This window comes from Electrophorus electricus, chromosome 8, assembly GCF_013358815.1.
Source record: "Electrophorus electricus isolate fEleEle1 chromosome 8, fEleEle1.pri, whole genome shotgun sequence".
Taxonomy (NCBI): Eukaryota; Metazoa; Chordata; class Actinopteri; order Gymnotiformes; family Gymnotidae; genus Electrophorus; species Electrophorus electricus.
Window position 1 is genome coordinate 14183230 of NC_049542.1, and position 13606 is coordinate 14196835.

At 44.9% G+C, this 13606-nt stretch overlaps 1 protein-coding gene across 2 annotated transcripts in view; it reads left to right on the forward strand.

The window, feature by feature from the left end:
• rhbdf1a (rhomboid 5 homolog 1a (Drosophila)) overlaps positions 1-13606 on the forward strand; it is a 32531-nt gene that overhangs the window by 17177 nt on the left and 1748 nt on the right. The window contains exons 2-17 of one of the 2 annotated variants that reach the window (XM_027000641.2): positions 1173-1314; positions 1555-1694; positions 2852-2959; positions 4569-4782; positions 5265-5471; positions 7827-7949; positions 8080-8240; positions 8996-9247; positions 9643-9754; positions 9880-9954; positions 10061-10222; positions 10576-10676; positions 10765-10828; positions 10952-11046; positions 11187-11262; positions 11771-11871. In XM_027000641.2, the coding sequence (XP_026856442.2) occupies positions 1198-1314; positions 1555-1694; positions 2852-2959; positions 4569-4782; positions 5265-5471; positions 7827-7949; positions 8080-8240; positions 8996-9247; positions 9643-9754; positions 9880-9954; positions 10061-10222; positions 10576-10676; positions 10765-10828; positions 10952-11046; positions 11187-11262; positions 11771-11871 (2108 nt within the window). In that variant the 5' untranslated portion in view covers positions 1173-1197. The remainder of the gene's footprint in view (positions 1-1172; positions 1315-1554; positions 1695-2851; positions 2960-4568; positions 4783-5264; positions 5472-7826; positions 7950-8079; positions 8241-8995; positions 9248-9642; positions 9755-9879; positions 9955-10060; positions 10223-10575; positions 10677-10764; positions 10829-10951; positions 11047-11186; positions 11263-11770; positions 11872-13606) is intronic. The other variant, XM_027000724.2, reaches the window with a different exon arrangement.

Below are 13606 nucleotides of genomic sequence, written 5' to 3' on the forward strand. Positions count from 1 at the left end.
AGATACTTTGATATTTGTCTTCAGTTGCATGTAAATTAAGCTTCTAATGCATATCCTTCACTTTAGCTTTTCAAACTAAGGAGGTGCAACTTCAGTGAATGTCTTACCATACTCACATCTCATGCTTAGGAAGGCTTGTTTTTCTCAAGTTCCAGCCATGTTTTTCTATGTAACCTCCACCACTGCCAAACCTTCAGAGGATTTGAAGTTTTGAGATTCTCATTGACCATGCTCCTTATCTACACAGCTGGACGTGGGCGCTGTGTTGTGTTAGAGCTCTGTAGTTTTGGCTGCAACCCAAACCTGATGTGATGGACTCCCTAAGATGAGAGTGCATATGACCCAGTATGGCTTGCTCGGTGATTGGCTCATGGCTCTGACCATCTGCTGGCCAGCTTGAACTGTACGAGAACAGGACAGAAGACAGCATCTTGCTTTTGCTCTGCTTTTCTAATGCGTCCAGCTCCAGTTGATTCCAGGGAATGGCACTCCTGCACCTGTCTCTTATCTTCCTGCTTTTTCCAACAGATGAAGCAGCACCTCCTTTTCTCCACAGCCAGACTTTTGCTTTTTTTTGTATTTGCATAGGCAATGTTTCCTCCAAACCCTTAGACCTCCTGCAGGCTGGAGCACTACTGAACGTATGCGTAAAGGAAAAAAGTGAGAATATACAGACACAGCGAGGCAGTGGCAGCTTCTTGTCTGTGAGGTTTCGATGATATGGGTGAGGCTATCACTCGCTGCACTAGCCAGCCTCCTGCGGTGACCCTGTAGCTGGGTCTCACTAAAGGTGGTCTCCCCCAACACCAACTGTGTGGCCATGAAAGACACACATGCAGTCACTTGAATATGGAAATCGGAGGCTAAGAGTACGTAAGCTGCTGTGTAGAGTGGCTTCTTCAGTCACTGGTAAACCTTACTCCTTCCTGTAGAGCAAATGTTCACTGCTCACTGGAACAGAGCAGGGATGCTTTAAGTGAATGCAGAGCTCTTCACTTGCAGCCACTGGGTTTTCCTTTAATAACACAGTAGAGCTATATGTTGGACTAATGATTTTACAGTGCCATCTTCTGGTGCAGTGGTAACCATGACTCAGGTTTTATATGGTTTCTCTCCCTCTCTCCCTCTGTTTCTCCCTCCCACTCCCCCCCTCCCTCTCTCTCTCCCTGCAGCTGGCTGGTTTGTGGAGAAGCAGGCATGGCTGAACCCAGGCGAGACAGCAGCAGCAGTTTGCAGAGGAAGAAGCCCCCATGGCTCAAATTGACCATTCCTAGTGCTCAGGCATCCCTAGATGAACCACCCACCTTCATTCAGGTGCAAAAGGCGCTCTCCCTCTCCCTCGCTCTCTCTTTCTGTTTCTCTGTGTCATTTTCTCTTTCTCCCTCTCCCTCCCTCTCTCTTTCTGCTTCCCTTGCGCTCTCTCTCCCAAACCATCAATGCATTTAACACTTTATTGCTGTGAATGTGAAGCCTTACATTACTGCATCATATCTCTCTCTTTTTCCCTCTTTCTCTCTATCCTTCTATCTCGCCTTCCATCTCTCCCTGTGACAGCCCGGGAAGAGGCAAGGCTTTCTCCGCAGCGTCAGCATGCCCGTTGAAACCTCCCATCTCGCCTCACCACCACGTGACCTTTTTGACCACCGGCGAGCTCCGCTGCAGCACCAGACCTCCATCACACAGACCATCAAGAGGTAGGTGGAGCCTGCAGCCAGGTCACTGGCTACAGAGAGTGGAAGCTGCTTATTACTCATTCCCTTGGTGTTATGGTGACATGCTCCTCTTCCACAAATCATCACTTGTGTAACAAAACTAATCTTACTCCAGTTTAGAGGTATTTGACTCCAGACTACAGACTCCGGTCCTGGATTTGGTAATCACATGTAGCTCATTGAACAGGTAATTAATGACTGGTCACTTTGTTGTCAAACCAGTAGAGAGGAAAAATCAGTGGGACCTGGACCTTGTGGGTTATGATTTAAAAACCTTTGTTCTATGACATTAACTTACTACCCGTGATTACAAAATCCAGAATCTTCTGTTTGCCTTAATCTATATGCTGTATTTAGGTATGGTGTGAGTCCAACAACCATGGTAGTGTTGCAGTGTGGACATTTAAAGTTATAAATTGCTGTTGCTGGGCTCTCTTGTTTGCACGAAATGCGTTGTTTCGAAAGGAACGTGTGTGTAAGATGTTTTGTAAGGAGCATGTGTGTGTGCTGGCTCATCCATGATGATGTGTCATCCTTGGCATATCTTCCTCCATCCCCAATTTTTAATGAGAGGGACAGCAGAGGGCCTCCTATTAGATAAGCCAAACCACCGTGACTGCAAATCTGAGCTGTGAAGCTTTATGTGAACTTGCTTCAGCTATGTGTGCAAGTCTGTGTATGTAAATCTATATATGTGTTTGTGTGTTTGTGTGTGTGTGTGTGTGTGTGTGTGTGTGTGTGTGTGTGTGTGTGTGTGTGTGAATGCACTGATGTGTGTATGTTATATGCATGTTTTGTGCATGTCTGTGGGTATGTGTGTGTGTTTATGTGAGTGAGACGTTTCCCCCACCCCTGCATGCTTCAACTCATCAGCTCTTCATGCCGTGTGTGATTATGTGCACTCCATAATTGGAGGACCCAGTGCTGGATTCCTGAGCTTTCCCTGGCCAAATGCTGACCTGGGCTGAACGTCACACCTGGGCTGATCCTCACGCCGTGCCTCTCACACTCTGTCTTCCAGCTGTTCTCATGCTGCCTTGCCTTTTCTCTTTGTGTCTCTTTTCCTCTCTTCCCTGTCCTTGCTTCCTCTTTGTCGTTCTCCTCCTCTTCCTCCCCTCCCCCGTGCACCCCGTCAACAGCATCAGGAGGGTCCACTTTGAGCGGATACACACAGTGCCCGTTAAGGGTCACCGCGCTGGACGCCATAGTTTCAGGAAGCACCAGTCACTCTCCAGAACCCTGATCAGGTACACCCTAAGGACCACCGCACCCTCCACCCCGCCTCTGGGCTGACCTGATCTGCCCTGTGCCATACTGAGATCTTTCAGTAAGAGGTCATATGGTGGTTGCTGTGTATTTTTGTTTGTTTGTTTGTTTGTTTGTTTTTATAACATGCCTGAGTGGATTTCTGTGGGACTGTACAACACTAATTTACTATAAAGTGTATTTCTTTGAAGGCTAGTTAATGTGCCACAAAGATCTGATCCCCGGGCTTTTGTTAGTCATTTATTACCGCCTCATTGTTGTGACTGCTGTAGGCAGGCTCACGTGGGTGAGCTCACGTGGGCTGCTGCCTCAGCAGCACAGGGTGGATTGGAGGGTTGACTCTCACTTAATTCTTAGCATACTTTCATGCTAAATTAGCCGCGTTATCACAGGTACATTCCTCTGCTTGAGACCGTTATGCGGCCTTAGCTAGAAATCAACGTCATCCACAGCGCTGTCCTAGCATTTCACAAGTGCTGATGTATCCTTGTTCTTCTTTCACCATTTGCCAAGACTAGCTGATTGTTTGCTGCCCCAGAGATGTACTCCAGTAAGCCACTGTTTTGACGCTAAGTTGGTTGTCAGTGCAGCCCCTGTCAGAGAGAGGGAGGTTCTGTGAGTGTCCTCCCAGGTCCTCCAGGCTACAGGTGCACTGGCCTGTTTACACCCAGTCATGCTAAGTTGTGAAATATCACTAGTTGATGTGGCAAGACCTTTGGTAGAGATGGACTGGCAGCAGTTTTAATGTGAAAGCCAACTTTACATACTCAGGTTTTCATAGACTCCACTGTACAAACCATTTGTCGTGTGATTCATAAGCTGAGGAAACCTCCCTTGTGAAGATTAGGTTGTAATCTCTTTTATGGACTGTAATGTAAACCTGATCATTGTATTAGTGGACATATTGTTGTCTTTAACCCCTTGGGTTTTTCAATACACCATCACAACCCATTTATTCAATGTAATCTATCTTTCTATTGTTCTATTATTCTGTTATTATTCCAGTGCTTTTAATGAAGTGTACAGTTACATGTGGACAGTTGTGTGGTCTGGGTGTGTATGATCTTGAAAGTGGTAATCTAATTGGAGGATGTGAGCATCAGTGTGGAATCTTTTCTCAGCTGGACATGTCTGTGGTTCATTATCAGTGAGGGACAATAAGGGAAGAATGTTTGTCTTACTGCCAAGCAGCAGTGCAGAAGGTGAGGCAGCAGCAGACCCTTCTGTGTGTGTGTGTGAGAGAGTGTGTGCTGGTTACAATATAAGAAGGAACTTTAAAAGTCTGTATACGGAGGCATGTCTGGGCAAGTCCCTTTTTCCCTTCCAAGCACCTGACGATCTTCCACGCTTGTCTTGCTTCTTGTTTCTTGGAACATGCCCTCATTAGTTGGCTGGATTTTTCCAGGCACTCTCTGAGCTGCCCACCCTTGGCCACTGCTCTGCTTTCCCTCTGCCTTTGCCACACTCTCACTTCCTGTCAGCAGATCAGCGTACACCTGACCGAAGCCCAACGTCCAGATAGGTCTGCCGGCGAACTGCCTGTTCTACAATCAATGATCTGCCTGAACAGCCTACCTTGCTTATTGTCAGGGGCACAGCTGACTGGTTTGGGGTCAGCAAGGATGGCGACGCGACACAGAAGTGGCAGAGGAAGAGCCTGCGACACTGCAGCCTGCGCTACGGTAAGCTGAAGCCCCAGGTTATCCGGGAGATGGAGCTACCCAGCCAGGACAACATCTCCCTAACTAGCACGGAGACGCCGCCACCACTCTATGTGCCCTCATCCCAGCACGGCATACCCAAGGTACAGCTCCCTAGTCTGAATATATATATATATATATATATATATATATATATATATATATATATATATATATGTGTGTGTGTGTGTGTACATTGGCATCAAGGACAGAATTAGATTTACAGTTATGACACTTTTATCCACAATTCTGACTGAATATGAGGGTTAAGGGCCTTGATCAGGGGCCCAACAGGGGCATCTTGGCAGCTGTGGGGCTTGAACTGGCAACCTTCTGATCACTAGTCAAGTACTTTAACCGCTGACATACCACTGTCCTTAAACTGCTGTCCATACCATTAGAGAGAGGCTCCTCATCAGACAAGCACACTCAGGGTTATTGTTCATTTGTTCAGCTGTTTTCACTAAGTGTCAGCCATTGATAAGGTTTCCTATGACGTCACCACTTCTGCTGGGTGCTAAATTGTTTGGGAAAGGTTGATTACACTTTATGCAGGTGTTTTACTGATGCTTTTGCATCCAATCAGATCGTTGACCCACTGGCACGTGGGCGGGCCTTCCGCATGATGGACGAGGTGGATGGCTACAGTGTTCCCCATACGCCCATCACACCCGGTGCCACCTCCCTCTGCTCCTTCACCAGCTCCCGCTCCGGACTCAACCGGATACCACGGCGACGCAAGCGTGAGTCTGTGGCCAAGATGAGCTTCAGGGCAGCAGCAGCACTTGTCAAGGTGAGCTTCAGATGCTGCCCGCACGGATTTACTCATGGCCCCTCAATAACGAACAGAAGTGTATTGTTTCAGGGGACGGATTATGCCACTGTTCACCTACTGCTATCAGCTTTATCGATTGGCATTGAGAAATTGAGTCATATTTAATGAAAAGAGTGCAAAACCCAAACAGCTGTTGTGCAAGGACAGTGGGGCACTTTCATGGCAATGATCACATGTTCCCTGAGGCTCTCTGAAAATGATTGCCTGATTAATTCAAGTAGAATTTTGACTGGCCAGCAATTACAAGCACAATCTAGAGAAATGTAAAAATGTAACACCATATGCAAAGTATTTTAATGACATCCTGTGACACTTTTCTTGAAAGTGATTTTGGTTAAAAATGTATTTCACTGTATTTTCAGATAGTTTTGATAATGTGTAAACTGATGATAACTGGATGGAAATCCACAGTAAATAATCTGTATATGAACAATACCACTTATTGAAACATTTACTAGCATTTAGTGACATTTATTGATGTTAGCAAGACCATGGTAATCTTTCTGACCAGATAAGAAAAAACTGCATTGCATTGGTAAGGAGTGCTGCTGATGGTTGTTTAGATCAGAAAATAAATGGATACTAAAGCTCATGGAATGGGTTCACTCTGGGAGTATTTTGTAGGTTTTTCTTAATTCCTTCCTTATTTCAAGAAACAGCATCTCTGCTATAAAATACCATAACACAGTTCTCAAAGACTTGCATTTTGCCAATCCTTATATATTGTGAGCAGAATTAAATGCTGAGGTCAAAACCACAGATATTGTCCTCAAAAATATATTTTAATAGCAGTATTTACACTTATTGTGTGAATCTAAACTGTTTTCACACTTCACTAATAAATTGAGGACACAGCTGCCACTGTTTGTATGCTGCTATATTTGTTGTATCCACAGAATAGAGGTAGGTGATAGTAAATGCATAATTGACAAATGACAGTTATCTATTGATGCATTTACTTATTTAAAGTAAAATTAAAGTAGGGTCCTACACTAACAGGGATTGCAGCTATAGACCACCCAGTGGCAAGAGGGGAAAAATAATTACTGTAAAGGAAGGAGAATGTTGCTTTAAAAAGCAGCTACGGAAAAATATTAGATTACATATCACATCATAAAACACATCCAAAAACTAAAAATCTAGGCTCCAGGTACTCTACCCGTCTCAGGAGCTCAGACCTGTTGCTACACAGGATTGGCTGGTTGCACCCATGATGAAACCAGGGTTTATCACCTTTCTGATTTCTGGTGCCCAGATTTTAGAAACCACTTGCACAAGGCCATCCTAGTCTTCCATCCTAGTCTCTTCCTTCCCTTCCTCTCTTCACCCTTGTCCCATTGTAGAGGTTATCCCTACTGCTCTCTCCCTGTAGCTACAGCTACTTACTGTAGAGCCACCTACTGTTGCAATACAGTAAGTAGAGTAACGCAACATACTGCTTCTTTGTGAGTTCATATCCACTTCTTCCTGCATTTATCTAGAATGTCCTGACTTAACATTTACCAAAATATGGCATATTGTTATGATTCCACCAGGAACAGGCAGAGTTAGAATGCAGTTGCAGGAGGCGGTTTATTAAATGAGGAAACAGGAACATGAAGGGTAAAACAAACAGAGGCAAACGGGGTAACACTAAGGGTAAAATAACACGCTACTGGAGTAAACAGAAAGTAATGACAACAACAGTAAGTGAGCATAAGGCAGAACTGACAGAAGGACGTAGCTTACCACCATAATCAACAACCAGAAGACAAAACCACAGGGCTTAAATAAGCAAGACAATCAGACACTAAACAGATACAGCTGAACATGGGAACAGCGGAAGCTAAAACAAGGAGTGGAATAGAGGAACCGACGGGGGCAGAAAAAAACGAAACTAAGGCATGGAACTAGGGAATGCAGGAAGACAGGGAAACCGTGACATCAGGGACGTGAGGAGGGTGGCCATTTGTGACACATATAGGTTCAGCAAGTAATTTGTTCAGCATCGTGCTTGTTCAAACACCAACTGTTTGTTCAAATACTCCAAAAAATTCATTTTTACAATAAGAGGTTTAGAAATAGCATTGATGCTTTCTGGGTTCCACTGGTCTTCATCCAAAATGCAGAGTAATGAACAGCAGCTATTTCCATAACATGATATTATGGTGTTGTTACTCAATCCTATCAGTGCAGTTAAAATGTTTGTTTAATTTTATACTCTTGTGTTTTCCCTGAATTACTCACTTTTTTAGTGATTCACTATTTGTACAATAGTACAGCAAATTCGGACAAGCGTGTTGATATGCATTGATGTTATTTGTGGCTTTCCAGGGACGCTCACTAAAAGAAGGCACACTGCGGCGAGCTCACAGACGCAGTTTTACTCCAGCTAGCTTCATTGAGGAGGACGTGGTGGATTTTCCAGATGAGCTGGACACCTCCTTCTTCGCCAGGGTAAGCCCGTATGCCGTTAAATGTGTGGCCAGCTCTCTTCTCTCTCTTCTCTCCTCTATGCTGCCTTCACGTGCCTCACTATGTGCGCAGCTCACATGCACCCAACCTCTGGCTATGTGTCCGTGCCCAGGATGTGCTAATGCAGGAGGAGCTGTCAACGTTCCATGACGAGGTGTTTGAGTCTCCCTCCGACTCCACCAGCAAGGATGTGGACAGCAAGCAGTTGGATGAGTCAGAGCTGACGGGTAGTGCCCTGGACAAGAGCGAGCTGGAGAGGAGTCACCTCATGCTGTAAGTCCCTGTGCTTTGAAAGGAGTCACCTCATGCTGTGAGTCTCTGTGCTTTGAGAGGAGTCACCTCATGCTGTGAGTCCTTGTGCTTTGAGAGGAGTCACCTCATGCTGTGAGTCTCTGTGCTTTGAGAGGAGTCACCTCATGCTGTGAGTCCCTGTGCTTTGAGAGGAGTCATCTCATGCTGTGAGTCCCTGTGCTTTGAGAGGAGTCACCTCATGCTGTGAGTCCCTCTGCTTTGAGAGGAGTCACCTCATGCTGTGAGTCCCTGTGCTTTGAGAGGAGTCACCTCATGCTGTGAGTCCCTGTGCTTTGAGAGGAGTCACCTCATGCTGTGAGTCCCTGTGCTTTGAGAGGAGTCACCTCATGCTGTGAGTCCCTGTGCTTTGAGAGGAGTCACCTCATGCTGTGAGTCCCTGTGCTTTGAGAGGAGTCACCCCATGCTGTGAGTCCCTGTGCTGTTTACTCTGCGCCTCCACCTTGATGCTCATTGCACAAGCGGCTCAGTTACACTACAGCACCAGAATGATTTTTATCCCTCCTGCCTGTGAAATGTTTGAGATGCTCTCTGAAGCCATGATCTGTGTGTGTATGTGCATGTGTGTATGTGCATGTGTGTATGTGCATGTGTATATGTGTATGTGTATGTGTATATGTGTGTGTGTATGTATGTGTATGTATGTGTGTGTGTGTGTGTGTGTGTGTGTGTGTGCGTGTGTGTGTGTGTGTGTGTGTGTGTGTGTGTGTGTGTGAAAGACCTCTGGAGCGAGGCTGGAGAAAGGTCAAAGAGGGAACGCCGGCGCCGCCCAAAGTGCGGCTGAAACAGGAAGTGGTCAGCGTCAATGGGCAGCGACGAGGCCAGCGCATTGCTGTGCCTGTCAAGAAGCTCTTCGCCCGTGAGAAAAGGCCATATGGGCTGGGTATGGTGGGCAAACTGACCAACCGCACGTACCGCAAACGCATTGATAGCTATGTGAAGAGGCAAATTGAGGACATGGATGATCACCGGTAAGTCTGAGAACATCAGAATCTTTTAGGAGTTTTAAAAGTGTGAGCAGTTGTCATGTCATCTTACTCTCCTTAACTAGTGCTTCTGTGGAGATTTTGACATGTGATTTGAAGGCACAATTTGACTATTACAAACTATTCCACTGCAGGCTGTCAGATGTAGTCCGTAACTGAGCTGTTCTTCCTGCAGGCTGTCAGATGTAGTCCGTAACTGAGCTGTTCTTCCTGCAGGCTGTCAGATGTAGTCCGTAACTGAGCTGTTCTTCCTGCAGGCTGTCAGATGTAGTCCGTAACTGAGCTGTTCTTCCTGCAGGCTGTCAGATGTAGTCCGTAACTGAGCTGTTCTTCCTGCAGGCTGTCAGATGTAGTCCGTAACTGAGCTGTTCTTCCTGCAGGCCTTTTTTCACCTACTGGATCACATTTGTCCACCTCCTCATCACCATCCTGGCTGTTTGTATTTATGGCATAGCACCTGTGGGCTTCTCCCAACATGAGACCGTTGATTCTGTGAGTATTGCCACTTTGGGAAATGTTGCCTTGTTTTGTTTGCATGCGTGCTTGCGTATGTGTCTATATGTGTGTCTTGCCAGCTCATGTAATGCTTTGACAATGTTCTTATGCTTTTTGTTAAGGTTCTAAGAAATAAAGGTGTCTATGAGAATGTGAAGTTTGTGCAGCAAGAGAACTTTTGGATTGGACCAAGTTCGGTATGTTAAGTTTCATTCAGAACCAGCTATTGTGTTAATGGATTATTCAGGAAGTGTGTAATAATTATAAATCTGGTCATCACTGCTCTTCACCTCCACACCACAGGAGGCGCTGATCCATCTGGGAGCCAAATTCTCACCCTGTATGCGACAGGACCAGGAAGTGTATGATCTGATCCGGCAGAAGCGTGATCTAGAACGGAACTCAGCCTGCTGCGTGCGCAACGACCGCTCAGGGTGCCTGCAGACTTTGGAGGAGGAGTGCTCGGTGAGCGTGCTTGATTCTTGGTTCTCCTGTAGCTCACTTCGTAGAGCAGCTAGAGCCTGGTGCTTGTAACACTGTTTGTGGGTTCAATTCCCAGGGATCATGTGTACTGTCATACTGATAAAATATACATAATTTCTCTGGACAAGAACATCAACCAAGTGGGAACAGACATTAGGTTTTATCATGCAGTTAGAAATAATACATTGCACAGACATTGCTGCTGCTGCTGCAAAAAAAAAAAAAAGATTATGAGACACAGGCTAAAGAGTGGGTTAGATGCACATTTTGCTGGGAAGTGATTTAAAGCCTCCATTCAATTTTATTTAATGTCCATGGATGCCTCTCTCGCTCAGAGCACTTTGGCCGAGTGGGTGAAGTGGCCCCAGCACCCCAGCACCCCTCAGCTGGAGGGCAACCCCAGGCAGTACGGCTCCGTGTGCCACCAGGACCCCAGGTGAGGCCTGCACATGTCTCACTGAGCTTTTTCCAGTCAGTGTACTTAACGCCTTGTAACCGAGTGTGTGCATTTGGGCTGTGTGCAGGATATGCCTCGAGCCAGCCTCCGTGTCACCTCATGAATGGCCTGATGACATCACCAAGTGGCCAGTAAGTGTAGCACCAGATCTGATCTGTCGGTGCTCATGGACTGCTCTACAGCTGCCCTGGGGGCTTTTTTAGGTCTGATGTAGAATGCCAGTGGGTTACAGTCTGCTCTGGTGGTTGTTGTAGATCTGCACCAGGTATAACACAGGGAACCACACCAACCTACCCCACATCGACTGCACCATCACCGGCCGGCCCTGTTGCATCGGAACTAAGGGGAGGTGAGGGTGACAATACACACACACACACACACACACACACACACACACTTAATTTCAACTAACTGTTAAATGGAGAAGCAAACTCTAGTTCTTTTTACTGGTAAGTATTCTACTTATACATTACTGTTCACCATGTGTAGGTGCGAGATCACATCAAGGGAGTACTGTGACTTCATGAAAGGTTATTTCCATGAAGAGGCAACACTATGTTCCCAAGTAAGCAACCATTTCACATAACATTGAAACATATATTTTTAATTATAGTACTAATGTGTGGGAACTTATATTGTGTATGTGAAAAACACTACCCAAAATTGTCTAAATTTCTCCCATACCTATGCCTTCATCCACCTCATGGGTTTTACCTTTTGCCGTATCCCCTGTTTCTTACCCTGCTAAGTTAATGACCCTGGCTGTTACCAGCTACAGACCAAGATGCTATCCCAGACTAGGTGCGCAGTAACCACTGTGGAGGTTGCCATGCTAAACTGGTCTCGGTTTGGCAAAATCCCTTTTTAGTCTGAGAGGGCATAGTGTGTTGGCTTTATTGTCTGTGCCAGCTCTTCCAGTCTGGGTGATGTTTAGAATCACTTTGTGTCTTGAAGGTGTGTCTTAGAGATTTCCCACCAGTAACAAAGCACTTTTGTTCTTCCTATTTCTGTTGTTTCTGAAAAATTGTTTTGGGACTATAATGTGCTCTCCTTCTCCCTCCCTTCCTCACTAGGTGCACTGTATGGACGATGTGTGTGGCCTCTTGCCCTTCCTGAACCCAGAAATCCCAGACCAGTTCTACAGGCTGTGGCTGTCTCTCTTCCTGCATGCTGGGTAATCTTCCCTCCTGTATCCTCATTGGCATGACACTGGTACAGACTGACCAGTGTCATGGTACCACATAAACAGCTCTGCTTGGACCTCTGTACATACAGGACTTTTACTTACATGTGTGGACCTTTATATTTGTACAAGACTTTTCACTGTAAGGGTATGGACTTGAGGGTCTACATATTAATTCACTGTATGGTGATGGAGGTCTGTTTTTAGATTTGTATAGAGTGTATCTCTGATGACGAAGGACCTTAATCTTATGCTGGGGTCACTACATTAATTCAGTCCGATTTTTGACGCAATATTGTCGTAGTTGACAAATTTGCAGTCAGACCCGAATATGAGCATCAGGAACGAGGAACAGGTAGCCCTTTTTGACCAACATGGACCAGGTTCCATTCCAGTTCGCGCACCTAATTGTGAACCCTTCGGTTCATTTCCACCAAAGTAAACAGGTTCTGGAACCAGAAAAGGTTGTTCCTAGCTGGAACCAAAGACTAGTAGGTTTTTCAGTGCGACCTGTGATGGCAAGTTGAACCGTGATGGCAGGTTGCTCCTGCTTTATCCATTAGCATAGTGTTATTATATTTCAATGACTATTTAATATTTAATATTGTAATATTAATTATATTAACATTGTTTATTACTTGTAATACTTATTTCATATAATTTACTTTTATAATTTATTTAATATTTCATTAATTTCATTAAACACTTCAGTTGGAGACTCACAAATGCTTCCTCCTTTTTTCCTGCACATTCTTCGTCTGTGACAAATATAACTAATAGTTGGTTTGGTTTGGTTTTTGGATAAAAACAAACATCTGTAACAACAGCACAAATAATTGCAGGTTACAAATGATGCACCACCTTGTTACTACTCTTTACTTCTGTTGTGCAACACCCTCTGCTGAGGATGCATCCTTGGTTCCAGCAAAAACTGGTGTAAATGTGGGATGGTACTCTCAATAGCAACAATGGCCTAAAAAACCTGAATGGAACCTGTTCAAGCACCAGAGTTTTTGGTCAAAAAGGACTAGTAGTGTGACATAATCAAAGAACAGCAATGTGGCATCTGTAACACACCACAACAGCCTGACGAATAGTCTAGAATGTCAGAATTTACTCATTTATTTATTTATTGCTTTTTCTCACCTAGTCTGATAACTTCCTTTGACATATTCCTCATTGTTGGCCAGTAGTATGACAGAGTCATCTCTGGTGTTACTGATGTTTTCAGTTACAATTATTGTGAAATGCTCTGATATCATAAGATATTGTATCTGCATTAATCAGAGTATATAAACCGAAACATTTTAACTCCACAAAACATTCTGTTTACGTACAATGAACCTGGCAACTAGCTACATTTATGTGACGTTTTTGACATAACACATTTATGTTTTTGAAGGGCAGACAGTCCAGTGTCCTCGCCATGACACTCATGAACAGATCCACAGTCATTTTTGATTTCTTTCCTGTTTTATTTCTAAACACAAACGTGGCAGCATCACACAGTGCCTCTGTGGCCATGACTGATAGTTTTTTGATCCGCATCCCCAACATCCTATGATCTCGAACAATGATATGTGCGAGGAAAGTTTGGTGTCAAATGTGTAGGGTTGCCAGTCTTGACCAAGACACAGGAAGAAGTTATACCACTATGATCACCTAATCTGAGACAGTGACCATCATGAAAGACAAAAATATTGTGTAGTCTGAACCCAGCATTAGA